General features: G+C 36.8%; 1 protein-coding gene across 1 annotated transcript in view; it reads left to right on the plus strand.

Moving 5' to 3' along the window:
• Window positions 1-26,379, plus strand: part of LOC150103744 (uncharacterized) — a 342,969-nt gene that overhangs the window by 268,554 nt on the left and 48,036 nt on the right. The window contains exon 8 of the mRNA XM_090396790.1: window positions 12,611-12,737. Within this exon, the coding sequence (XP_090252916.1) occupies window positions 12,611-12,737 (127 nt within the window). The remainder of the gene's footprint in view (window positions 1-12,610; window positions 12,738-26,379) is intronic.

Raw genomic sequence — 26,379 nt, forward strand, 5'->3', positions numbered from 1 at the left:
TGTTCACCAGGGAGTTCTGATTTTTTTATCCTTACAGACAACCTCACCACATGCCTTTCTGTCATTTCTTATATCTGTTAATTCATCCTCCTATAATCTTTAAATTTTCCAATTTACATGCACTTAAGACAAACGGATCTCTTATCCAATCGAACGATGATATGTGTGAGGAAAAATATTTTTCAGTATTTGTATTTAGTAATGTTAAGGTTTGTAAAATTAGATCTATTGGATTTTCATTTATTTTGCACATTTTCGTTGGTTCAAACATATTTACTGCATTTTCTTTTCTGATTCTTTCTTCCCAAAGATTAGTTTTTCCTTGAATGCGTTAATTTTGTCAGTGGAAGTAAGAATGTTTTCACAGTCTCACTGCATACTTTTATTAAGTGTATTTAAAGATTGAAATAAATCAGCAAGAAATGCAGCCTCACTGCACCAAAGCTCATTGCTAAGAAAATCTGATAACTCAGATTGTTGAGTTGTCAAAAAAATTAGAATTTTCTCTTTTAGTTCATAAAATCTTGATAAAACTCATCCACGAGATAACCATCTCACTTCTGTATGTGTTAACGACTGCGTGTAAGAAGCTTCCATTGAGGAGCATAGTGCTGCAAACAATCTCGATTGTAATAGCCTGGCTTTTATATAATTGACAATTTTGATAGTCTCATCTAGTACTTTTTTAAGCTCAGGTACCAATGATTTTGACGCTAGTACTTCTCTGTGGAGAGAAAACAATGTGTAAAAATATTTCCAGGATTCTTATTTTGAGCCAGTGTAACAAATCCTTTTACATTTCCTGACATCGAGCAGGCACCATCCTTGCAAATACTGATGCAAGAATCCCAAAACAAGTTATGGTAATTAAAGTAATTATCAACAACATCAAAAATATCTTGGCCCTTCATTGTTTTTGGTAGGGTCGACAAAATAAAAACTGTTCTATAATATCTTATAAATAAATCTGCTGAAGGCTAGAAGTTGAGCTTTACCAGTTACATCAGTTGATTCGTCCAACTGAATAGCAAATATCTGCTTCTTTAATGTGAGATACCACTTGCAACTCAACATCTTTGGCCAAATTCTGACTACGTTGATAAATGTTGTTATCTGACATAGGAATTTTTAAAATCTCCTTTTCACATTCCTCGCCGAACATGATATTAACAATTTTACAGCATGCATGCGGAATTTCAGATTCTGTAATTGTGTGAGATTTAATTTTTATAGCAACAATTTCTGCAATTGCATAACTGACTTCTTGGGCTTTTTCAGACACAGTTACAAATTTAGTCCATTTTTTGGCTTGAATAGTTTTATCTGGTACAAATCTTAAAATATTCAGCCAGTTTTTCGCTCAAGTGAGAATGTTTAGATTGTAAATGTCTTTTTAATTTACTTGGAACCGTAGCGTTAACATAACATTATTATTACCATAACATCATTTCTTTCAATTAATTTGTTTTCACAAATCTCGCTGCACACCCAAAGACCTCTCCCAGCACACCAATGTGCCACTGCACACTAGTTGAAAATCGCTGCTGTAAGGGATAAAAATAGTTTGCTGCTAACTGAAGAGGATAAGATTGTTAGAAGATGGAAAGAACATTTGATGAGATTTTAAATGTAGAAAACATTATAACTGACATGATTACAAGTTCAGTAATGGAAGAACATCTATAAGCATAGATTTAAATACTACATTAGAACCAATATCTAAAAATGAAATAATGAACATAATGGATAAGATGAAAAGCGACATGAGGCAATGATAATGTAAATTTTAAAGTTATTTTATTAAATTGCAGCATTTGTAAAATTTGTTTGTTCTTTGTTATATTCTTTTATTCAATTATTTATTTAGGCGTTTGTTGTCTCACAAAGCTCATCTACACTACGTTGTTATTTCCCTCTGTCTTAATTTTTGTTCCCCCCCCCCCCCCCCGATCTTCCTGCACTTGCCCTTTGTTCCTACCTCACGTGTAGCAGACACTAGATAAAGTTATCACCAGCTATACAATTACAGTATATTCAGTTTCTCACTCTTCAATCTGACAAATTTATTTGATTTACGACTGTGCCAGTCAGACCGAATAATAGAGAGTGAGGAATCAATGAAATGGAATTAAAGGCAATATCTTGTCAAATTTCTCTTAACCATATAGCAAGTCGTGGCAGTATCTAATTAACACCCAGGTTCGTAATTTTTTGCGAGTAGTGCATTGGCAATGATTAGATCAGATTCTTGTTCAACAAAAGCATTTATTCTAACAAAAGGAAATTGTAATTACACATACCAGATATGGGGAATAGCTGATTCTACCAACTTAACTAACCTTAGAAAAATACATAGCTCTATAAAACATACGCTGATATACATCTCTGCCTACAAGTAACTCAGTAACAACACATTACTCAGTACTTTACAAAATTAGGACAGACTCATACTTAACATATACAGGGTGTTCGGGATAAATTTGACATATTTATAATTAATTATATTTTTCCGTAAGTTACATGTATTAACACACACTTCTCTTCATTTAAAAGTTTGGACCCTTCTTCATTCATATACAAGATGTCAGAAAGGATGGATAGCTGGAACCCACCTGAATCATGGAAGAGAATAACTTGTATCATGATGATTCGTGCCCGCCATCAAAATAAGGATATTACGACTGCTGCCCAATGCTCCCTGAATACAGTAAAAACAATCAGGCATGAACTAGAGACTTGCAATGGTGACTACGAGGATGTAGCAAGAAGAAAGATCCCTAGCAGACGATCTGATTGCGTTCGTACAGCAGAATTCCTCGCAAATCTGCAGGAACAGGTGTTGAAGAACCCTGGCATTGGAATTCGGGCTTTGTTCGTGGAGTTGCTAACTGTAGTCAAGCCCTGGATAACAAGGGTAGCCAATGGTAGGCCGTATGTATGGCAGCAGGATTCGGCCCCTTGCCACACCTCTGGGAAAAGTCAAAAATGGTTGTCTGAAAATTTCTACGACTTCACCAGTCCAAATGTTTGGCCTCCAAACTCCCCAGACCTTAACCCCATGGATTATTTTGTATGGGGCGCAGTTGAAAAAGACACCAATCGCACTTCCAGTAATACAAAAGCCCAGTTAATGGATAAAATTAAAACAGTTTTCGCGGCCCTTCCCAGGGAGACTGTAGCATCAGCTTGTTCGAGGTTCCGAAGCAGAATTGAAGCTGTGATCGATGCTAATGGTGGTTATTTTGAGTAAATCTTGTTGATAGTATTGTAATTAACTCTGTAATGTTTTTTTGTCAATTCATTAAATTTAATAGATACAAAGAAGATTTTCTTTTTCCTTACGAAACTGTCAAATTTATCCCGAACACCCTGTATATACACGGTTATACCTATTTACAATCCAAGAACATCAATATGGTGTGGTTACGCACGTTTTTTTTTTTTCCCATAACCAGCCCATTACTACAAACAAAGTTTCCATTGGAACGTCTTGAATTTTTGCCTTGGTCTGGATACTTATTTCTTTAACGTAGACACTTCAATATGACGTACACTGTTTTAGTTATCCTGGCCTGGGTAGCAACCGATATCCTTCTTTCTTCATGTTTTCTTGCTCGGCTGGCGGTTGCCTGTTGTTTATACTAGTAGGTAACTGGGGAGACCATGTTTTCGTCTTCGATGTTTATCCATCAGATCTTGGTCAGTTGTGCTTGAAGTCGCAGGATACATTAGCAAACGTACCTTGGGAACTGCCTGGAGAACTTCAGGGAGAAGGACTGTCGACAAAACTCCAACGATAAGCCATGAGTGTACCACTTAGGGTCAAGAGGTATGAGCTACAACACTTCCAGCCCAGAACTCCTAATCATCTCCTTTTTTCTCCCATTTTTGTCCCTTAAAAGTCCTCCTTCTTTGTTTCGACTGAAGTGACTGCGAATACCCTCCGGCGCGATGATGTAACTCGTGTTGTCTTTTGTTTTTGGTGCCTAAATGTTCACAATTTGTTGTGAACATTTTTTTTTTTTTTTTTGCTGACTCACTACACTGATAAGGCATAATCCCTTTCTTCTGTTTTTTACATACTATAGTTACACGAGTAATATTGAATGCATTCTACAAAGTGGTTAATTTATATTAAAAGAAGAAACACAATGCATCGTATTTTCTTTATATTTTGATTTGTAAATCCCTTGTAAAACCGAGATCGATAAGTTAACTAAATTAACTTATCATACAAGATTTTACAATAATATAGCAATAAAATGCTTAAGACAACTAAATAAACTGCAGCTGAAGTAAAAAAAAAAAAAAAGTAAATGTTGTGTTATTGCAGCAAACAACATCTGAATTGTTTGAGATAAAAGATCTTGTTAAATCTTGAATGAAAGGTTTAATTTATTGTAAAAATATTTCATTCAGATTGAACAGGTAACAAATTTTCTGGAAGAATACTTGTATATAGGTATAAGTGAAATTTTTAATGAAAAAACGAAATAGTCTTTTAATTGTAAATTCTCCTATGTATTATATTGTTATGTGTCCTTGTAAAGCTGACAAGGGTTGAAATTTAGTGAAAAATGTGTTAGCATGAGAAAGTTTACATCAGCTTATAAAACATGATCCAGGGCAGTCATGTACTCGAAGACTACGTTGCGCGCACGACGTCCCCATGGAGAACTCAGCGAGGAGAGAACGGTACCGAGTGCAAGAGATTTAGGTGCCGGGTGGAAAAGGTGATGTCATAGGGAGAACAGCTCAGGAACGATATATAGAGCTTGGCGACACCAACTAAGGGCTTTTTTCTTTTTTCTCCCTTGGATTCCTGTTCCAGTCATTCCCTCGACCGCACTCAGGAGTACATGATTGCGGTCGAGAAGAATCCAGTGATCCAGTGCGAGCATAATCATCGGTATGACAGAAAAGTCAGCGCAGACCAAAACAACATGCGAAACCACATGGACCAATCCCGGCAGAGCAGCTTCGCCCACATCGGAGAGGATGATTCGTGATCGTAATAGCCAGTTTGTTCTGAAGATAGCAAACTGTAGGAGAAGATAACAAGCCGTGTGAATTTAATGAAAGATTGAGAGAAAGTACCAGAGAGAGATCCAGTTACTCGGAACAGGACTTTAGAATCTAACCAACCTGTAAATTGTGTCATGTCTGAGAATGAGATATTGTATAGTGTAGAGTTAATGTACTAATGCATGACATGGCCCAGTATATCTTGAAATTAAATAAGGTAAATGCTTGTATAGGATTGTCAAATGTTGTAGGAAGGAGTCAGTAATTTAAATTAGTTGCAGATATTGTCTAATGTTGAGAAAGATTAGGAATATTAAGGTTATGTCTGGTTAACCCATTTTTATTTGTAAGAGAGATTCAGTTTAGTTAAGTAATCCTTAGTAATTGTGTATCGTATTAGTGTGATGAATAAACCTTTTTTTTTACCTAACAAATTGCCTGATCTGAAATCGCAATGTACCACTCATAAAAATAGAACTTGAGTGAATCAATAGTCGGGGATAGCTACAACTGCAGTAAGGGAAAATTTATACATATAAAATTTTGTAATTGGAAATATTAATTGCTTGATTGTCGATAAGTGTGTCATTCTGAGAATTAACTCCCTGGCAAAGAAGCTCCTCTTGTCTAAGAATTTGGATGGCACAGCTTCAACAAATCAATTTTTCCAAATTCTGATAAGAAGTTAATTCCAGAATTGTAACAAAGAAATTTGGCACTGGCCTGAGGCAATTTCTTTGTCTACCGAGTTTTGCACACGTGAACAATTATAGTAGTGGCCACAAAGTATTTAGAAGTTAATTGGAATTGATAGAGATAGCAAGGTAGAAACAAGCTCGAGAAAACATATTAAGTATTAAGTATAATCACTTAACTAGTACAATAAGTAAGGTTTGTCTATCTAACAATTTACAATAACTACTATATATAATGACATATAAAAATTTAACAATCTGGTGTGAGACAGGGTTGCATAATATCTAGTTTATAGTTTAACATAGTCATTGATTGGATTTGAGAAAATTTACAGGTTTTAGAAGAATTAAATGGAATTCTATGTCCAGTTAGAAGATGCTGTGCAGTTATGCACATGAAATTGTTTTAATATAATCAAATTACAATTTGAAATCAGAAGACTTGTATAAAACAGCTAAAATGGTTAGTCTTGAAATAAATATTACTAAAACAAAAGTTCTTAAATTAAATAGCAAATGCCACAAAAAAATTAAAATCGATCAACAGTAGAAGTTAAGAGTTTTACTAACTTCGGAGCAAATGTCGATACTGATGCTGGAACTGACAGGAATATAATGCAAAGGTTGACAAAAGCTAATACATTATGCTTTCAGAAAATTAAATAATATATGGAAATCATAATAAAACCAAAATAAAGATCTTCAATAGCAATATTAAGCTGTATTATTATGTGAATCAGAGACAAGGAAACAGAATTAAATAGTTTTCAAACAAAATGTCTGTGTAAAATATTAAAAATATTTGGTCCCAATATATAACGAACAACTTATATAAGCTGATGATGGAAGTTTTTTCACTTGGCTATGCTAACAATTATATATTTGGTTTAATCCTTTATCCAAGTGTAAGCAAACAAAGTTTGTGCCAGAAGTATTTTCAGGACTGGGACAATTCGTGGCAAAGGTGGAATAAGTTCTCATCACTTGCTTTAGTATCTTCCATAATACAAAGCACATATCCTTATGGGTATGTATAATGCTATGCATTATGAGAATGGTCACTACCCAGACCAGTTTCAACCTTAATTGCGGTCTCATCAGTGGGAGCCAGACCCAGAGGTGGTGATACTAAGGTGGAAATAATGGCGAAGTCATATTTACCTATACCAGTTCTCAATCCAGAGAATTTTAATAATAAGGTGTCACACCTTTTGGCAACTGGTATAGGTAAATATGACTTTAATAAATTTAGTTTAATCCTTTATCCAAGTCTAAGCAAACAAAGTTTGCACCTGAAAATATCTTCAGGACAGGTAAGGTGGTGCAACTCGCAGCAAAGGTGGACCAAGCTCTCGTCACTCCTTGTCTCAGTATCTCCCATAATGCAAAGCACATCTCCTTGTGGACATGTATACTGCTATGCATTAAGGGAAGGGCCACTACCCATACCAGTTTTGACCTTTATTAAGGTCTCGTCTGTGGGAGGCTGACCCAAACGTGGAGATACTAAGGCAGAAGCAATAGGAGAGGTCATATTTACCTATACGAGTTGCCAACAGGTGTACCACCTTATTATTGAATTATTCTGGATTTAGAGAAAGATGATGGAAGTTTATTTTGCACTTGGTTAGACTATAATAAATTTATTTTAATCCTTTATCTAAGTGTAAGCGAACAAAGTTTGCACCTGAAAATATCTTCAGGACAGGAAAGGTAGTGCAACTCGCAGCAAAGGTGGACCAAGCTCTCATCACTCTTTGTCTCAGTATCTCCCATAATGCGAAGCACATCTCCTTGCGGACATGTATACTGCTATGCATTAAGGGAAGGGCCACTACCCAGACCGGTTTTGACCTTTATTGAGGTCTATTCGGTGGGAAGCAGACCCAAACATAACTTCTCCATTACTTCCACCTTAGTATCACCACCTCTGGATAGTGACCCTTCCCTTATTATACATACCTATAAGGATATATGCTTTGTATTATGGGAGATACTAAAGCAATTGATGAGAACTTATCCCACCTTTGCCACGAGTTGCCCCAGTCCTGAAAATACTTTAGGCTCAAGCTTTGTTTGCTTACACTTGGATAAAGGATTAAACCAAATATATAATTGGTAGCATAGCCAAGTGAAAAACTTCCATCAGCTTATCTTTAATCCAGAGAATTTTAATAATAAGGTGTGACGCCTTTTGGCAACTGGTATAGGTAAATATGACTTCTCCATTACTTCCACCTTAATATCACCCTCTGGGTCTGGCTCCCACTGATGAGACCTCAGTAAAGGTCAAAACTGGTCTGGGTAGTGACCCTTCTCGTAATGCATAGCATTATACATATCCATAAGGAAATGTGCTTTGTATTATGGGAGATACTAAAGCAAGTGATGAGAACTTCGGCCACGAGTTGCCCCAGTCCTGAAAATATACTGCAGGCACAACCTTTGTGCTTATACTTGGATAAAGGATTAAACCAAATATATAATTTATATTTGGATATATAATATCCAAATATAAATTATATATTACATATATAATTTATATTTGGTATAGAATAGTTTATATAATTTATATCCAAATATAAATTATATCTCGTACAACACGAGTTGGTATACCATCCAAATATATAATATATATTTGGATGGTATACCAGCTCGTGTTGTACGAGAAGCAGCTAAAGAATTGTCAGTACCCTTGACCATTTTGTTTAATTTAAGTCTCGGGTCTGGGTTAGTCCCGAGCGGGTGGAAAGAGGGGAAAATAGTTCCACTGCATAAAGGTGGTTCCAAGACTGCTGTTGTAAATTACCGACCAATTAGCATATCAGGAATCATTGTCAAGGTCTTAGAGAAATTAGTCAAGAAAAGAATACAGGATTGGATAGATGAAAATGGGATATTGTATGGGGACAACATGGTTTTGTGAAGGGTAGATCATGCCTCAGTAACTTGCTCACGTTTTATAACACAGTGACGGCTGAACTGGATAGGGGTAATGGGTTTACAGTGATACTACTGGACCTTGCCAAGGCCTTTGATAGGATACCACATGGAACCCTAATCAGTAAACTGGAGCAGATGGGTATAGATATAGGGTTGGTGAGATGGATAAGAGGGTGGTTGAAGGAGAGATATCAAAGAGTGGTTTATTCAGGAGTGGAGTCTAAAAGACGTCTTGTGACTAGTGGAGTGCCACAAGGCTCTGTTCTTGGACCACTGCTTTTCAATTTGTTCATCAATGATATTGGAAAGGATCTGAGAGGAAGTGTTCACTTGTTTGCTGATGATGCAAAGTTGGGTAGAGCAATTGTGAGTGCACAAGATGTCAAAATTTTACAGGATAGTTTGGAGGACTGGGCTAGGAAAAATGGATGTGAATTTAATGTGGCAAAGTGTAAGGTTATGCACTTTGGGGTGAAAAGAATAGCAGCAGTATATCGCATTGGTGGAATCATACTCCAGGAGATTGATGAGGCCAGGGATTTGGGAGTGTTGGTGGATAGGGAGTTGAAGTTTAGGGGGCACATTGCAAAAGTAACTAAAACAGCTCACCAAATCACTTGGCTTCTGAAAAATACTTTAACATGCAGAGACGAACAAGTTGTTGTTCCTCTGTATCGAGCCTTGATAAGACCCCATCTGGACTTCTGTGCCCAGCTATGGGCACCAGAGTTTCTTCGTGATGGGGAGGAAGTGGAGAGGGTCCAGAGACGAGTGACCAAGATGATAGCAGGTCTGTGGAATGAACCTTATGAGAATAGGTTGAAGATTTGTGGGTTGCAGAAATTGGACGATAGGCGAAGGAGGGGTGATATGATTGAGACATTCAAATTACTGAAGGGTTTTTATAAGATTGATCCAGAAGATATTTTTGAAAATATGACTGGTGGTGGGAGGACTAGGGCCATGCATGGAAGCTGGGCAAGAGCGTGGTTGACAAGGGTGTTAGAGCTAGGTTCTTTACTTGGAGCGTGGTAAATGAGTGGAATAAGCTTCCAGAGTCTGTTGTGGGTGCTACGACCGTGAATGAGTTCAAGGCAAGGTATGATAGATACTGTGTGAATGTTGAATAGTTGTTCTTGACATGATGTTAGGGCCTCCCTCGATGAGTCTGTCGACTCCTTGGAGTTTCCCGGAACAATAATAATAATAGGTTATATAAGCTGACTGAGCAAAAAAAGTATCAATGATAAATTAAAAAATGCAGATAGAAATAAATGGACATATACCGAGAATGGTTAGCAGAATGATTCCTGGTGCCTTTGACATGGATCCCAGAAAGTAAAAGTGAAAGGCCTAAATTAACTTGGCAGAGAATAATAGTAAAGAAAAGAAGAGACAAATGACTGGTAGCAGAGCTGAGAGAAGCTGAATTTGTGGCTCAAGACAAGTATCTGGAAGAAACAGATCCCTTCCTTGTATGCTATGTTACAAAGAGGATAAGTAACACAGAATCAGCCAAAATGCTTATACAAGACAATGTTAAAACCAATTTTAACTTAAGGATCTGAGAGTTGGATTAAAAATGAAAGCATTCATTTCTAATCCAGGCAGCAGATATGAGATAAGAAAAATTAGGGAAGTGAACATCTGACAGTGGTTGAATCAGTAAAACTAAAGATATTAGAAAGGAACTTGACATTCTTAGCATTCAAGAATGTGTGAACAAACCTGATTTGAACCAAATCACTTGTTTAGCTAGTGTGGCAGAAAATAACCCACTAGATGATCAAGATGTCTTGATGATGATGGAAAAATCGAGAGTAAATTAATAATAAGGTGGTACACCTTTTGGCAACTCGTATAAGTAAATATGACCTCTCCATTGCTTCTGCCTTAGTATCACCACTTCTGGGTCTGCCTCCCACTGATGAGATCTCAATAAAGGTCGAAACCGGTCTGGGTAGTGGCCCTTCCCTTAATGCATAGCTTTATACATGTCTGCAAGGAGATCTGCTTTGCATTATGGGAGATACTGAGACAAGGAGTGATGACAGCTTGGTCTACCTTTGCTACGAGTTGCCTCGGTCCTGAACTACTTCAGGCGCAAACTTTGTTTGCCTACACTTGGGTAAAGGATTAAACTAAATTTTTTAATATCTTGATGATATTGGAGACCTTACATGCAAATAAACATCTTAATTTGGAAAAAAGGAAGAAAACATTACAAATTAAATTGTGTTGTTCCATGTGGTATCCTATACACACTTTGAAGATGTATATCAGGAATTGATGTTTAATTTGTCTAGGAGTCAATAATTGAATGAATTTTTATAGAATCCTAACCTAATTTATGCTCACATGTAGACCTACACTTTTTACCGTGTAGGCATTCAGAACCAAAATCCTCTGTGATAGGTTGGTTATTCCTTATTCCTGGAGGTATCCTATGACTGTAGCCTGTGTGTTCACTGGACTGGTTTGTCTGCTTGGGATGAAAAAACCCCGGTTAAACTGGGGGGGGGGGACCCTGCTGCCGCCCAAGGCCGGCTAACTTGGCTATGGCTGAGTGATCCTTGAGTTCCTCACATTGTCGACAGGAATCAAATCTAGGACACTTCTTCCCCAGGCATAGCCACTAGGCTATGCACTTCGCACAGACTTTTATAGAATAAGGGGGGGGGGGGAATCAGGACAAAACAAAGTCACTATATATATAAGACAGGGTCATATAATTTTTAGCTTATGGATCAGAGTCGGGTTAGGAATGAAACATTTAATTATGTCCACAGATCTGAGAGTTCTGAGAAAAATATGAGGAGTGAACGGATGGCATCAAGGACAGAATTATATTAAAAATGATTTTAGAAATGAAGTTGACATTGTTAGCATTCATGAATATGTGAGCAGCGCTAATCTTAGGTGGTATGGTCACATTAACAGAATGGAGTGGAAAGTTTAGCAAAACTGGTGTTTAATGCACTCAGAGGCAACTTTGAAGACCAAATTATAAGAAATGACAGCATTTGAATCCTAAGATAACAGCCTAATTTGAAGGGAAATCATCAATTGGAAGTTAGTAATAATGTAAAATTTCATATTGTATACAGTCCTTTACGAGTACATATCAGATTTGATGGTGTGGTGATTTTCCAGTCTGAATTCCACTGTGTATGTTTTGATATTCATGAAATTGGGCATTAGAAATTCATTCCAAAAGAAGGATTTGCGATCTAATATTTCTATTCAGGTGTTCTGTTTGGTATCTTTGGAAAGAATTATTGCAGGCTATACTGCCTGTATATACAAACATAGGACCTGTGCGAATGTTTTCAACAGTGTTATAAACTTTACCAGTGCTTTCATTTTGCTGGCTTGGCACTTAGTATACCTGCTTTCTATCCAGCAATGAGAGCAGGTACACTAATCTCTGCATTAAAACCATAGCTATGGACACAAATGTTTGTGATTGTCTTTATGTGAAAGACAAATTTCCTTTCCTGGTGCGAGTTTACAAATCTATTTATTGGAGGCATGAAGTGGCTTCGAAAAAATTCCATTCATGTTTGTGTGGTCTCTAGAGCCAGGTTTCTGGATTATGCAAAAAAAATGTAAAAAATAAATTTAAAAAATACTAAGAAATGAACCCTCATCCCACTCATAATATTAATTCGCTATAAGTGTACAACTTTTCATGGGAAGGAGTAAAAAAAAAAAGGCTTTTTCAATGTATCAAGTTACAAAAGGAATCATGAAGCAATAGGTAAATGCTATTTTTGGAGAGAAAAAATAACATTGTCATTAATCTGGGCAATTTCTTGGAAATTGTAACTTCATTAAAATGTTTTATAAACATGTCTTTGATATCTTTATAATATTACTTTATGTGTATGTAATTAGATCTCTTTAACAGAATTAACAATTTGCATTTTTATGATTTACTTTGATAGTGCTAGCCAAACTTCAAGATCAGTTTCCAGCAGTATCTAGAACTCTAGTCAACATGGCATTAGAAAGTAGTAGTTATAATGCTGATCGTGCTAAGCAGTTCCTTACTGCTATGACTCCTCAAGATAGGTAAAATATATATTATTATTAGGTATCTTTTACAAATATATTTTATGATCCCATGGGAGTAAATTGAATAGTTTTTATGTTTTTATGATATTTTACATGATGTCTAAACATGCTGTGAAATAGAATCTGCTTCCTTTTTCCCTCTTTTACCTTGTGGTGTCCAGGGTTTTCTGTTCATTTAACTGCAAACATACACAAAGATAAGATGGTTAGCCCTATATCTCCTGGTGTATCCTATGTCTATAGAAGCGTTGAGTTCTCAAGGCCGGTGTGCCTGCTTATGGGATGAAAAATCCCAGATAAACTGGGGAGGAAAACCCTGCAGTCCATGCCCAAGACCAACTTACTTGACTATATCTGAGAAAGATCCTAAGCTCCTCACGGCAACGACGGGAATCGAACCCAGGACACTCCTTTTCCAGGCACATGGTCGTGAAGCGCATAGCCACTCGGCTAACCACACGCACCTGAAATAGAATAAAAAATTGAAATAGAATGGAAAATTGAAATGAAGAATGAAATAGAATACAAAATTGTTTTCTGGTTAAATCATTTTTAATATAAACAAAAAAAATTATTCATGAAACTGTATTTATAATTGGTCATCTGCACAATGTTCAGCATGTACAGAAATTATATTTAGCATGCTCTGCAGCAGTTCATGTTTTATGATATTTCTTGAAGACTAACTTTATATTTTTGGAAAATCTTACCACTTCTTGTGACCCATCTTTATATTAATGATATGTTATTTTGAATATGGAATAATGTGTTAAAAAAATCCTAATTGTCTTCCTAGCATGACTAGAGCATGATTGATCATCCCTGCAGTCTTATTTCCAGACTGAAGGGATGGAGAAACATGAAATATGGGGGGGAGGGTTTGGAAGTTGCTGTTCCTTGAGGTTAAGGTGGCTAACCACTCTTTGTTCCTAATGTTCATACTGCTTCTGCATTCAGAACAGTCCACTTCATTTTTTAATCGAAATGAAAAGTGTCATGTTACAAGTGAATTATTACTTGCTTCCATATCTTCTCTGATGTAAAGTATCTTTCTTTTTTTTTTATTTATAAAAAAAAAGTTATTTTACATTGTGAGATCCTTATATATAGGGTCATGGTCAGAGGATTGAATTCCTAATTTAAGCAAATACGGTTGCATTAAACTTCCCAAAATTTGGGAAACTTTAATTATCAGAGATCCCTCTTTACATCCCAGGTCACCTGCAAATGCCCATAGAGGGTGCACCACCTAGATAGGACTTTAGTTTCACTTTGTATTGTATTTGTGTGTGTGTGTTGCTAAAAAAAGTTTTTGTAATCCCCGAAGATGTCTCTGTGACGGAGACGAAATATTGGAAGTATTAAAATTAGTTTTAATCCTTTCTCAGTGCTATTAATATTCCATTAAACCTCTAACATGAATTCTTCACAGCACTTGAACCTCAACACATGAATTCCAGATTAAAGTAAAGCGATATATCATAGTACTGATTTATAAAAAGGGAAATAAAATTGAATGAGAGAATTAGAAGGAATTTCTCTATTGAATTTGCCTAGTAAGATTTATGCAAGTATACATGAGAAAAAGTTAACAAAAATGGAAGAGAAGCCTACAGAAGAACAAGCTGGATTCAGGCTAAATAGAGGTCAATATCAGGTTTTAAATCTAAGACCAGTCCTTGAAAAATTATGGGAACATAACAAGGATCTGTATTTAAGTTTTTAAAATTCTGTAAAAGACATATGACAAGGTGCCAAAGGTAAAACTGTTCAAAATGCTACAGTTATGTAGTGTAAATGTGACCTTTATAACAGGCAATACGTAGTCTATGTTGAGTTGTAAGTTAGCAGTTGGAATTCAAGGAGGTAAGGAATATGGTTGATATTGAATCAAGTGTGAAACAAGGGTGCACATTATCTCCACCCTTATTCATTGGAAATTGGAAATATTAATATCAGCTGTTTACTTTTTGTAGGTATTATACTCCTAATAAATCCAGTATAAATCTGGATTCCCTAAATAAATTGAATAACTACTACACTGGTGTACAAAAGCTAAGGACAAACTACATTTTTACCTGTATATGAAAAAATTTTCATCACTACAGCCAAACGTGGATATGAATTTATTGCCAGCATACTAATATATTATATTACACTAAAAATGTATTACATATTGCCTAAGGTAGCTAAGGAATTAATGTACACGGCTTACAGAAAACTATGCAGAGAGAGACATTTCCGTTTGGAATATGTCCACCCTGAACTGCAGTGCAGCTCTCACAACGTTGTACCATGCTTAGCACCGAGTGATTCAGGAGCTCTTGTGACAAACTGGCCCACTCCTCCTTCAGAGCAAGGATAAGGCCTTGTTTATGTTCTGGAGGAGAATTTTGAGCAGCAATACATCTCCCAAACATGTTCTATGGGGCTGAGATCTGGAAAGCATGCTGGCCACTCAATTCGATTAATATCCTCAGTCTCCAGAGGTATCCCTACTGCTTGTGTACAATGTGGTGTGGTGTTGTCATCCATAAAAATGACTTCTTTGCCTAAAGCACCACAGAACAATCAAACATAACTTCGAACTATGTTACAATATCCTTCACCAGTCATGGTCCCTTTTTCCAGCACTTGTAGCTCAGTGCATCCATTAAGCATAATGCCTCCCCCACACCATAACCCCAGTGCTTCCCATATCTATCCCTTTCAAGAATGTTCTCACGATGATAAGCAGTACCACTTTCACACCAGATCAAGTATCGTCTAGAATCAGAGGAAAGACTTAAACCACTCTCATATGTAAAGAGTACATTATCCCATTTATGTCTTGTCCAATTTTTATGGATATAGCACCACTGAAAACGTAATCTATGATGAGCTGTGGATAAAGGGACTCAACCTACAAGCTTTTGGGAGTCGAAGCCTACTTGTTGCAGACACCTTGTGACAGTTTATTGAGATATACGTGTACCTATGCTTGAACAGAGTCCACTTGCAAGCAGACCTGCCATGGTTCATCGATTATGTTTTGCTGTTATAACCAAAAGTCTGTCTTCATGATCTGTGGTAGAGCAAGGGCGACCTCTTAGCAAACATCTGGAACACATTCCATTGGTTTGAAATGTTGTCCAGAGCCTGGATATAACAACACTGCGTGAGATTCCAAACTCTCTGAACAATATCAGTAATTTTGTGGCCTTCTTCGACCTTTCCAATAATTCTTCCCCACGTGAAATCATCCAGATCATAGGTTCCCAAACTTTTTCGGGCCACCGCCCACTTTGCAAGACATAAATTTCGTAATGCCCCCCTATTATACACACATATATACATGCTCTATTTTCTAATTGACATAGAAAATCGACATCTATTTCTATCTGACATGGTAAATTTTCAAATGATTAAATAATTGAAATAGAAAATTGATAAAAAAAATTGATCGTGTAAGACAGACATAAGATAAATTAAAATGCAATATTTAAATTTTAAATGATTATCTAATCACAAAATCACGAAAATAATTTTTAATTATATATTATTAATTTCTTCTATAAAGAGCCACCACCCCCAAATGCTTCTGATCCCACTATAGCCCCCCTAGAAGGCTTCAGTGCCCACTGGAGGGCTGTACCACCCACTTTGGGAACCTAGATGGTCTTTGATACATTACAAGACATCTGAGTTTGCAATTTTATTCCTTCACAAAAAGAGCTTCCTCAAACACAATTCACTTACCGCAGCCTTTTGTTATGTTGAGTTCGACCACTTGACACTTTAGGATGCAAGAAAGGTGGCAACTGGGAAGGGCAGAAGTTATACCCAACAACCTTAGCAAGGGACCAGAAAACTCAACTGCCAGTTGAGCTGGAGGCATTCTTATTGTGATTTTTATTCTTAGAAGTTTGCTTTCGAATTGTTGCTAACTTGTTTTACACCTGTTTCAAGCTGTAATATGAAAATAATATGAATGAGAAGCTAGAGTCTTCAATTTAAGCCATTGAATATGAGCTGCATTTTTATCATGCACTGCAGAGGTCCTTTTTTGTGAACTAGTGCTTGGATACAGGTCAGGAGTTTGCAGTGGAGTGAAGAATAAAGGCTCTCATTCCAGTGAGGATTATTTAAGTTATTAGTTCAATGCAGATGTTTGGATCAGATGAGTGAAAGCATTAATCTGACCATGGAAAAGATGCATAAAAATTCTGAAGGTCATCCCAGTTGGCACATTTATAGTGCCATAGACTAAGAGGCTGAGATTGACTGTGAGGAGTTTAACTGTAGAGGAAACTTGAATAAGATTATGATCAGAATTGCCAAGGGGAGAGCTAGTTAAGAAAATATTCAAAATCTCCCATAATAATTAATTTGCCTGAACATCTCGTGCTCATCACCCTCTCCATGTACTCACCTATATCAATATCTCACTAAATCTTATGTATTATCCATTTTCACTTTACACCATACATTCTCAAAAGCTGCTGGCATCATTTCCCTCCTGCTTCATTTTGAGCACAGCTTCATCTGCTTTCTTAAGTAGCACCCCCCCCACACACACACACTTCACTTGGTTTTTCTCCTGTCCTCTTGAATATGCTATAACCTTCGGTTTTTATACTTCAGTCAGGATATGATCTTTTATTTTGACCATGTTTTACTAACACCAGTAATCTTTGGACAAGCTGAATCTGTCATGACTACTAACTTACCTTACCCCCTTTTATTTCCAATACTCCTAACAGTTTATAGAGATGAAGAACTGCATTATTGGTATTCCTGTTTTTTTTTACATGAATCCCACTCACAAAAGGTTGTAAACCTGTAGTATATTAGCATTAGTAGTGCAACTATCCCATTGTTGCACCCCGAATGATTTTGATTCAGAACATGAACAAATCATTCAGGGCTCAACAGATTAACTAAAAATTTAATGAAAAGAAAGGCTTGCATTTAATTAAAACCACATAAGAGAATGTATTAATTATAAAGAGTGGTATATTATTCAAAATTTTGTTAAGTGAACAGGAAATCATTTGTATTATATCATTCAGTTAAAATTAGCTTAAATAAGAATATTCCACTGGACGACTTGTAAGAGTAGGTCCAAAGGTCTAATACTTGTTGGTGTAAAGCCCAAGGCTGCTTGATACACAGAAGGCGAAGCGCGTAAGCAGTGCTGAGATCAACATGAGAACGAGAATGGCATAGCTCCATGTAGGAGATCCAGAAAAAAAGGAAAAGGGGGCGCTGTGCAAAGGAAATATAAGCGATTGCACAAGGACATACAAGGCTTTTTTTTTTTGGACTCTGGGTTGTTGGATCATCTGATTGAGGAGAGGTTCCTGGTCATGCGATAGGCAGAGATATATGTCGGCGAGAAGAATGAAGTAGTCTACTCGAAATACAGCAGACGGAATTCCAGCACAAGTCGGTGGACGCTTTCCTAGCAAGCGCTCGTAAACTTGTAGAAGTCCCCCGAATAATCTCCAGAAATGAAGTAGCCATAGTGCATATGAGGGAAGACCTATCCAGCAGAAATCTAATGCTGCACATGGCACGAGGTAGGATACTGCTCTCAGGAACAACAAAGGCAGTACAGACCAGCAGACCTATTCTATACTTAGTGAGGGTAATGTAAAACTTTGTTATATAATAACTCAGAACTAGTTTGTAGGAAGAAAATTAATGTGAAAATTGTTTCATGTCAGGACATTACTAATTAGAGAACTCTAAGTAATTAATGCAGTAAGATTCAACCTGATGTCCAGTTGTCGAATTGTTAGAAAGAATTTATGACCATATACATGTATTATGTGGGTTATGGTTAGAGCTTAGGTTGAAGTTGAATTAACTTAGTAATCCCCAATTATTAGAGGGGATAGACAGAAAAGGGAATTGTATTGTTGAAAGCTATTGCTAGCAACTTGCCAGCTAATTGACTATAAATATAAATTCGTTTATGCCCGAAAAGGAGACAGGACCAGAATCTGAGCAAACACATAGAATGACTGCAAAGTAAGGGTAATTGATATGAAAGGTATAATGGGTACATAGAATGATAGATTCCATAGATAACGATACAACACCATGAAACTTTCTGAAGTCACTTTAGGCCTTCAGTAAGCATGGATGGTGGTCTTTCTGGAAGATGAAATTCATCTATAATCTATTACTCTCACCAGTTATTGTTCTTCTCATTCATTTCTCTGTCCTTTGACATGAGTACAATCTTCTATTATCCAAGCTGCAGTCCCCTTATAAGGTCTTTTCTATTGTCTTCCACCTTAGCAACTCTAGTTTCCCTGTCTCACCACAATCACTCGCTTAGAAAATAGCAGTGTTTATATTAATTTCTGTTTAGATTAACCTATCACTTCATACAGCTCTCTTCTGTCATCAGATGTGCTCCAGATATTTATAAATACAAAACCTCTCTCTGCCTGCACATTGTGTCCATGTTGTCATTCATAGTTCATCTTAACTTTCCAATATCATACTAAGGCAAGCTGATCACTGTCCTTCCTCTAACTCAAATTTTCACTACCCAATTTCACATTTCCCCTTCAAGAATCATTTGTGCGAAACACTATCTCATTGATATTCTAACCTTTTTTCATTTTCCTAGGCAGATATTTCTCTAAACATTGTCTTGTATAAAATGAATAATAGAATCTCTATACACCACACCTCGCCTCTCATTCTTCCAAACTCTTATGTTAATTCCCTTCAGGAAGATTTGAATAGACTTTTGACTTGAACAAATGAGTTGAGTTGTAGTTTTAATATTAAATAAGTTCAAGGTGTTTGGAGGAATGTAAGGCTGTGTACTATATTGATGGTGCTGTACTGCAGGAAGTGGATGAGATTCAAGATTTCAGAGTGATGGTTGACAGATTGACATTTAGAGGGCATATTGCAAGTGTTGTAAGGCTGCGCATCATAGTGCTGTTATGATAAGAAGTACTCTAGCATGTTGGGATAAGGAAGTGGTTGCTCCACTGTATAAAACACTGGTCAGACCACACTTGGACAATTTGTGCTCAGATTTGGTCACTTGGTTTTCATTGTGATGTGGAAACATTGGAGAGGATTCAGAAACGAGTGACTAAAACAATATCAGGACTTTGGAATGCTGGCTGTGGAGAGAGAGGTTGAAGAGATTTGGATTGCAGAGTTTGGTGGATAGGAGAAAAAGAGGTGATATGATAGAGACATTTAAGATAGTGAGAGGATTTTATCAGATTAATCCAGAGGGGATTATAAAAAGTGCAGAAGGTGAGAGGGGAAGAAGCAGAGGTCAACTCTGGAAGTTATGTAAAAGTGTGGTGAAGAGGGGTATGAGAGGTAGATCTTTTACAGGGGGAATTGTCATTGAATGGAATGCATTACCAGAATGTGATGCAAGAAGTGTTAAGGATTTTAAGAATCGATATGATAAATATGATGTCAGCTGAATGAATCTCCCATGTTGAGTGCCGACTGCATGGTGGGTGCAATAATAACAATATTATTATTATTATTATTACGGGTATCTCCATGGAGTCAGTAGACTCATTGTGGAAGACCCAAACTATCAAAACAATATCTATCATCACTTCTTGAATTCATTTACAGACGAAGAACTCACAATTGAGTAAGGCAATGCATTTCACTCATTCACCACCCTCCAGGCAAAAAACCCCATTTTCACACTCTTGTTAACCACACTTTTCCTCAACTTCCAAGGATGACCTCTTGTTCTTCCATCACTATCACACAGCTGAAATATTTCCCCTGCATCAATCTTATAAAAACCTTTTAGTAATTTATATATTTCTTTCATATCCCTTCTTCTCTGTCTATCAACCAACCTCTGCTGCAATCCACAAGCTCTCAATCTATCAATGTAGGGAGCATTGTTTACATCACTCTCCTCTGAACCCTCTCCGCAACCTCCTCATCCCCAAGGAATCCAGTTGACCAGACTTGAGCACAGTAATCCAAATGTGGAAGTATCGACACCTTATAAAGGGGAATAATAACCTCTTTATTTCTGGATGTTAGTGTTCTTCAATAACCATGTAATCCTGTGCAATCTTGGACACCTTAGCAAAGTGTCCTTTGAACTTCATCTCCCTATCCACCAACACCCCCCAAGTCCCTAGCCTCATCAATCTCTTGGAGTACCATTCCATCAATGTAGTACACAACTGGTAATCTTTTAATCCGAAAATGCATAATTTTACACTTTTCACACATTGAACTGACATCTTACCTTTTGCCCATTTTGCCAGCTTATTTAAATCAATCTGCAAACTCTCAACATCAGCTTGATTTTTTTTTTGTGCTCCCAACTTTGCATCATCAGCAAACAACTGAATATCTCCCTTCAAGCCATTTCCTATATCATTTATGTACAAATTAAACAATAACAGAGGTGCTTAAGGGTCAAAGCTGTATAACTGAGAGGAGACCTCCACATAGCCTTTAAAGGAATGCGGAGAACCGACCAGGGCTTCTGACCTAATGTCCAATCCTCACCTTCTCGTGGTACACCCTGTTGGGTATCTACTTGGATACTGAACGAACGAGGATGGGCTGGCAATTTGGGATTTAGCTGACCAAATTGTATTATTGGTTAAACCAAAATAAATAAAAAATGATGGTACAACATGACAAAATTTCATGCCGGATGCGGCGTCGCCCGGTTAAACAAGGCCCCCGTTGTTTATGCCAGGGAACCAGGGTGAACAACGAAAAGTCAGCTACTGGAACAAATCTGAAAACAAACCCCAACTCAACATCACCAGAGTTAAAGATCAGTACTATCAATGTAAGAAGCCTGAATGGCAAAGAAATGGAGCTAGCTGAGGAATTAGATAAGTACCAGATCGACATAATAGGGGTGACTGAAACAAAAAAGACCAAAACTGGCGAGATCTTTCTGAGCAATAAATACAAAATGTTACATTCAGGCAATGACAATCAAGGAAAAGAAGGAGTAGCCATAGTATTCAACACAAAATACGAGGCTAATCTTCTTGATGTGGGCAAATAAGAGAATGGGGAACTGGACAATGAGACTTATTTTTGCCTATGGTCCCACAGAAGGATCTACTAAGGTAGAAGTGGAGAAATTTTTTGAGGCTTTAGAAAAAGCAACTGACACAATGAAAAAGGAAAAGTTGGTCCTTGTTGGGGATCTAAATAGTAGAGTATGAAATGATTGTGAGACATACAAAAATATTTTGGGAAAATTTGGAGAAAAGAGCAAAGCTAATAATTATGGCAAATATCTGTTGGATTTCTGCTCAGGACATGGACTGGTTATTACTAACACCATGTTCCAACATAAAAATGTGCACAAATTCACATGGAGAGAAGAGGCAAGGAATAAGAAAAGTCTCATTGACTATGTTACTGTTGATAGTGATGTTTTCTCCCTGTTGCAGGACACCAGAGTGTACAGAGAATTTGAAATTGGAAGTGGGCAATATTTAGTCTTGAGCAGGATAAAATTGAATTTCACATTGAAAAGAATAACATGTAAGAAAGTTTTAAAGCGAATAAAAGTTGAGCAGCTCTCAGATGTGAACTGTAGACTAAAATACACAAAGATCATTGAAGAAAAAATGAAAGAGTTTGAGAACAGGAATCAAACCTTGGAGATTCAGTGGCAAACTCTGAAGAAAACATTGATTGATTCGGCCAGAGAGGGATGTGGTGAGGTTGTCTGCAAGGATAAAAAAAATCAGAACTCCCTGGTGGACACAGGAAGTTAAAGAGGCAGTGAAGGAAAAGAAGAAGGCATATCAAAAGTTTCTGTCAAATAAGTCAGCTTGTGCTCTTAGAGAATATAGAGACAAATGCAAGAATGCTAAACACTGTGTAAAACTAGCTAAACAAAAGTCATGGGAGGACTTTGGCAAGAATATAGAAAATAAATATCAAGAAGGTGGCAAAATTTTCTGGAGGTTGTTGAAGAAGCTTAGGAATGGAGGAAAGAGTACTGTAAAAAGAGTTAGGGATGATAAAGGTGACATGAAAACAGGAGAAAAAGATATCCTTTAAGATATCCTTTATTCCATGGAGTAATTACTTTGAAAAACTGCTAAATGAAACAAGCAGTGATGATAGCACAGTGGTAAAAAACACTAACCAGGCATGCAGTCAGGAATACATATCCATACTTGAAGTAGAAAAAGCCATCAAAGGCTTGAAATGTGGAAAGGCAGCAGGAGTAGGATAGATGATATTCGCCCAGAAATGCTGAAGTATGGTGGTATAAGAGTCTTACAGTGGCTGCACTGCATAGTTCAGAAAGCCTGGACAGAGGGATGAATTCCCGATGATTGGAGTAGCTCTCATAGTACCAATATATAAAAAGGGAAATAAAACTGAATGTGAGAATTACAGAGGTATTTCCCTACTGAGTATTCCAGGCAAGATCTATGCAAGTATACTTGAGAAAGGGTTGAGAAGAATTGTGGAAGAAGAGCTTGGTGAAGAACAAGCTGGATTCAGGCCAAATAGAGGCTGTCAGGATCAGATCTTCACTTTACGAGAAATAGTTGAGAAAGCATGGGAATATAACAAAGATCTGTATTTAAGTTTTGTCGATTTCGAAAAGGCATATGACAAGGTGCCAAGAGAGAATCTATTCAATACGCTGCAGTTTTTTGGTGTCAATGGGGCATTATATCAAGCAATACTTAGTCTTTATTTGAGTTGGAAGTCAGCAGTTAGAATTGAAGGAAGTGCAGGAAGATGGTTTAATGTTAAATCTGGTGTGAGACAAGGATGTACATTATCCCCTCTGTTATTCATTATCTATATGGATCACATTATGAAGGAAAGTGGTATTAAACATGATATCAAAATTGGAGATGTTAATGTCAGCTCTTTGCTTTATGCGGATGATGTTATACTTCTAAATAGATCCGCTACAAGTCTGCAAGATTCTCTGACTAAATTGAATAGCTGTTGTAATAGATATGGTATGAAGGTCAGCAATAAAAAGACAAAGACAATGAAAATAGGCAGAATCATTGAAAATGTCAACTGTGTTGTGAATGGAGAACCTGTGGAACAAGTAAAACATTTCAGCTACTTAGGCACGATTTTTACTGAGGATGGTAAATTAAATATGGAAATGGACAACAGAATTAGCAAAGCTGGTATGGTGGGAAGTCAATTGAATAAATTCATATGGAATAAGAGAGAAATTAGTCGGAACACTAAATTAGCTGTATACTAGACAGTGTTCAAACCAGTTTTAACTTATGGATCGATTATAGGCATGAACAGATGGCATCAATGGCAATATCATATTAAAAAAGAGGATATTAGGAAAGAACTTGACATTGTCAGCATCCAGGAATGCATTAGCAGAGCTAATCTCAGGTGGTATGGTCACTTAAACAGAATGGGCGAGGAAAGATTAGCAAAACAAGTGTTCTCTGCCAGGTTGGCAGCAAAACGACCCAGAGGAAGACCAAGATATAGATGGATTGATGCAGTACAAAGTGCCTTAGACGATAGAAATATAATCTGATAATGTTGTAGTCTTGACAAGTAACAGACTGATTTGGGGAAAATTGTAGATGGGAAGTTAGTAACGATGTAATTTTTGTCATGTAGTACTATCATATCCTGTACACCCCTTGAGGGTACATGGCAGGAATTTGATGATGGTGATGATTAAACAATAACAGCCAAGCACAGTGCCCTGAGGCACACCACCACCACTGGTCACCTGTCTCATCCTGGACTCTGCTCCTCCATAACACCACCTTCTGGTGTCTCTCCCTAAGCCATTCTTTTATCCATATCACAGTTTTGTATCTATCCCCATCTGCTCCAATTTGCTCAACAGTATTCCATATGGTATTCCTGTCAAAAGCCTTAGTAAAATCCAGCCGCTGTGTTGCCATTTCCTTTGTCCAACTCAGATGTCATTCTATTATAAAAAGTTAATAAATTGCTTAGGCAAGATTGACCTTTAACAAAACCATGTTGGCTCCTATAGAGTATCATATTCTGATCCACCCATTCTTGAATTCTGTCTTTAACCAACTTTTCCTGTACCACCACACCCGAGATGGTGATTGGGCTGTAATTAACTACCATAGTCTTAGAGCCACCTTTATGCAAAGGAACTACTTTGCCTTCCTTCCACTCCCTATGAACCATACCAGAGTTCAAACTCAAGTTAAATAACCAAGTAAGAGACGTTGACAATTCCTTTGCACATTCATGCAACACCCGAGCTGATATTCCATCTAAACCTACAGCATTGTTTGCATTTAAATTCTGCATTATACTAAGTACCTCTGATTTTTAACTTCAATTCTCACATTAGTTATTGCTCCAGGTATAGAGATATCCTCACTTGGGTGATAGACTTTTGAAAAGTGATCACTCAGTAACTCTACTATTACATCTGAATTGGTCACCTAAATACCATCAGCACTCACTAAGGTTATCCTTCCAAAGTCATTCTTCCTTTTACTTGCTACATAGCGGAAGAATTCTTTGGGATTACCCTTGTACTTCTTGGTTAAGGTCTGCTTATAATCTGAATTTTCTTATGTTTTTTTTTTTTAGTTAATAATTTAGCATTTCTTAGTATGTTTCTAAACATGTGGGTTCAAAAATTAACTGAAGAGTAAATTTATCTTCTTCAAGAAAACCGAATCCTCTTAGTTAGCTGTGTGTGTGTGTGTGTGTGTGTGTGTGTGTGTGTGTGTGTGTGTGTGTGTGTGTGTGTGTGTGTGTGTGTGTGTGTGTGTGTGTGTCATTTGATAGATTAATTCATGTGCAATACTGTGTTATATGTGTAAATATCATGTTACATTAAAAAAACGTGTACTGTAGTTAGACTTAGCTATTCACAAGGGCTTGCACATTTGAAACTCAACAATAGAACTATCTTGTGATGATTAATAAAATGGAGTTCGCAGAAATTTATGACTCTTCTTCTTTTTCCTAGTGTTATGTCCTGCTTGGTGCAGGACATAACACTAGTTTTTTTTTATTTAATTTTTTTTTTTATTACTTCCATTGGATCCACTTCTCACATGTTGATTCACTCTATCTTGAGAGAGTGTATACATACTTCATACATATGAATGTATGAAGGTGAAAAACAATCACAAACATCTGTGCCCTAGGTGGGATTTGAATTCACAGCCTCTTGACTGGAGAGTGGATACACTAACCTCTCAGCCAACTAGGCCAGCAAAAGTTGATGACTTTATCCCTGTTTTTGGAGTATTTTACTTGAACATTGTAGTGTTTCAGGAATGTAATGCCTGTGACTGGTATGATTCTTGCCATTCATATATATATATATATATATATAAATTTATTCTAATATGAAAATGAGATAATGCTTCCTGTTAATTTGAAATTGGCCAACTGTTTGGATTAAAATCCTTAATTATTCAGGCTTAACTCTTCTCTGTGGTAATTAATGTACTACTGATGTGAGAAAGTCTTGAAAGCAATTTCCTTCCTCACTCTATGTTCATTCATTGAGAATGAATGAATGAATGCAACTGCAGAAATGTATGTATTAATATATAAGAGATGCTAAACAAATCTCTTTTTTGTTGTTGTTGTTGTTTTTGTATTTTTATAGTTGAGAATGTACAATTTT

The sequence above is a fragment of the Typopeltis vanoorti genome, chromosome 8 (assembly GCF_054136105.1).
Source record: "Typopeltis vanoorti isolate ZY-2024b chromosome 8, IOZ_Tvanoo_1.0, whole genome shotgun sequence".
NCBI classification, from domain to species: Eukaryota; Metazoa; Arthropoda; class Arachnida; order Uropygi; family Thelyphonidae; genus Typopeltis; species Typopeltis vanoorti.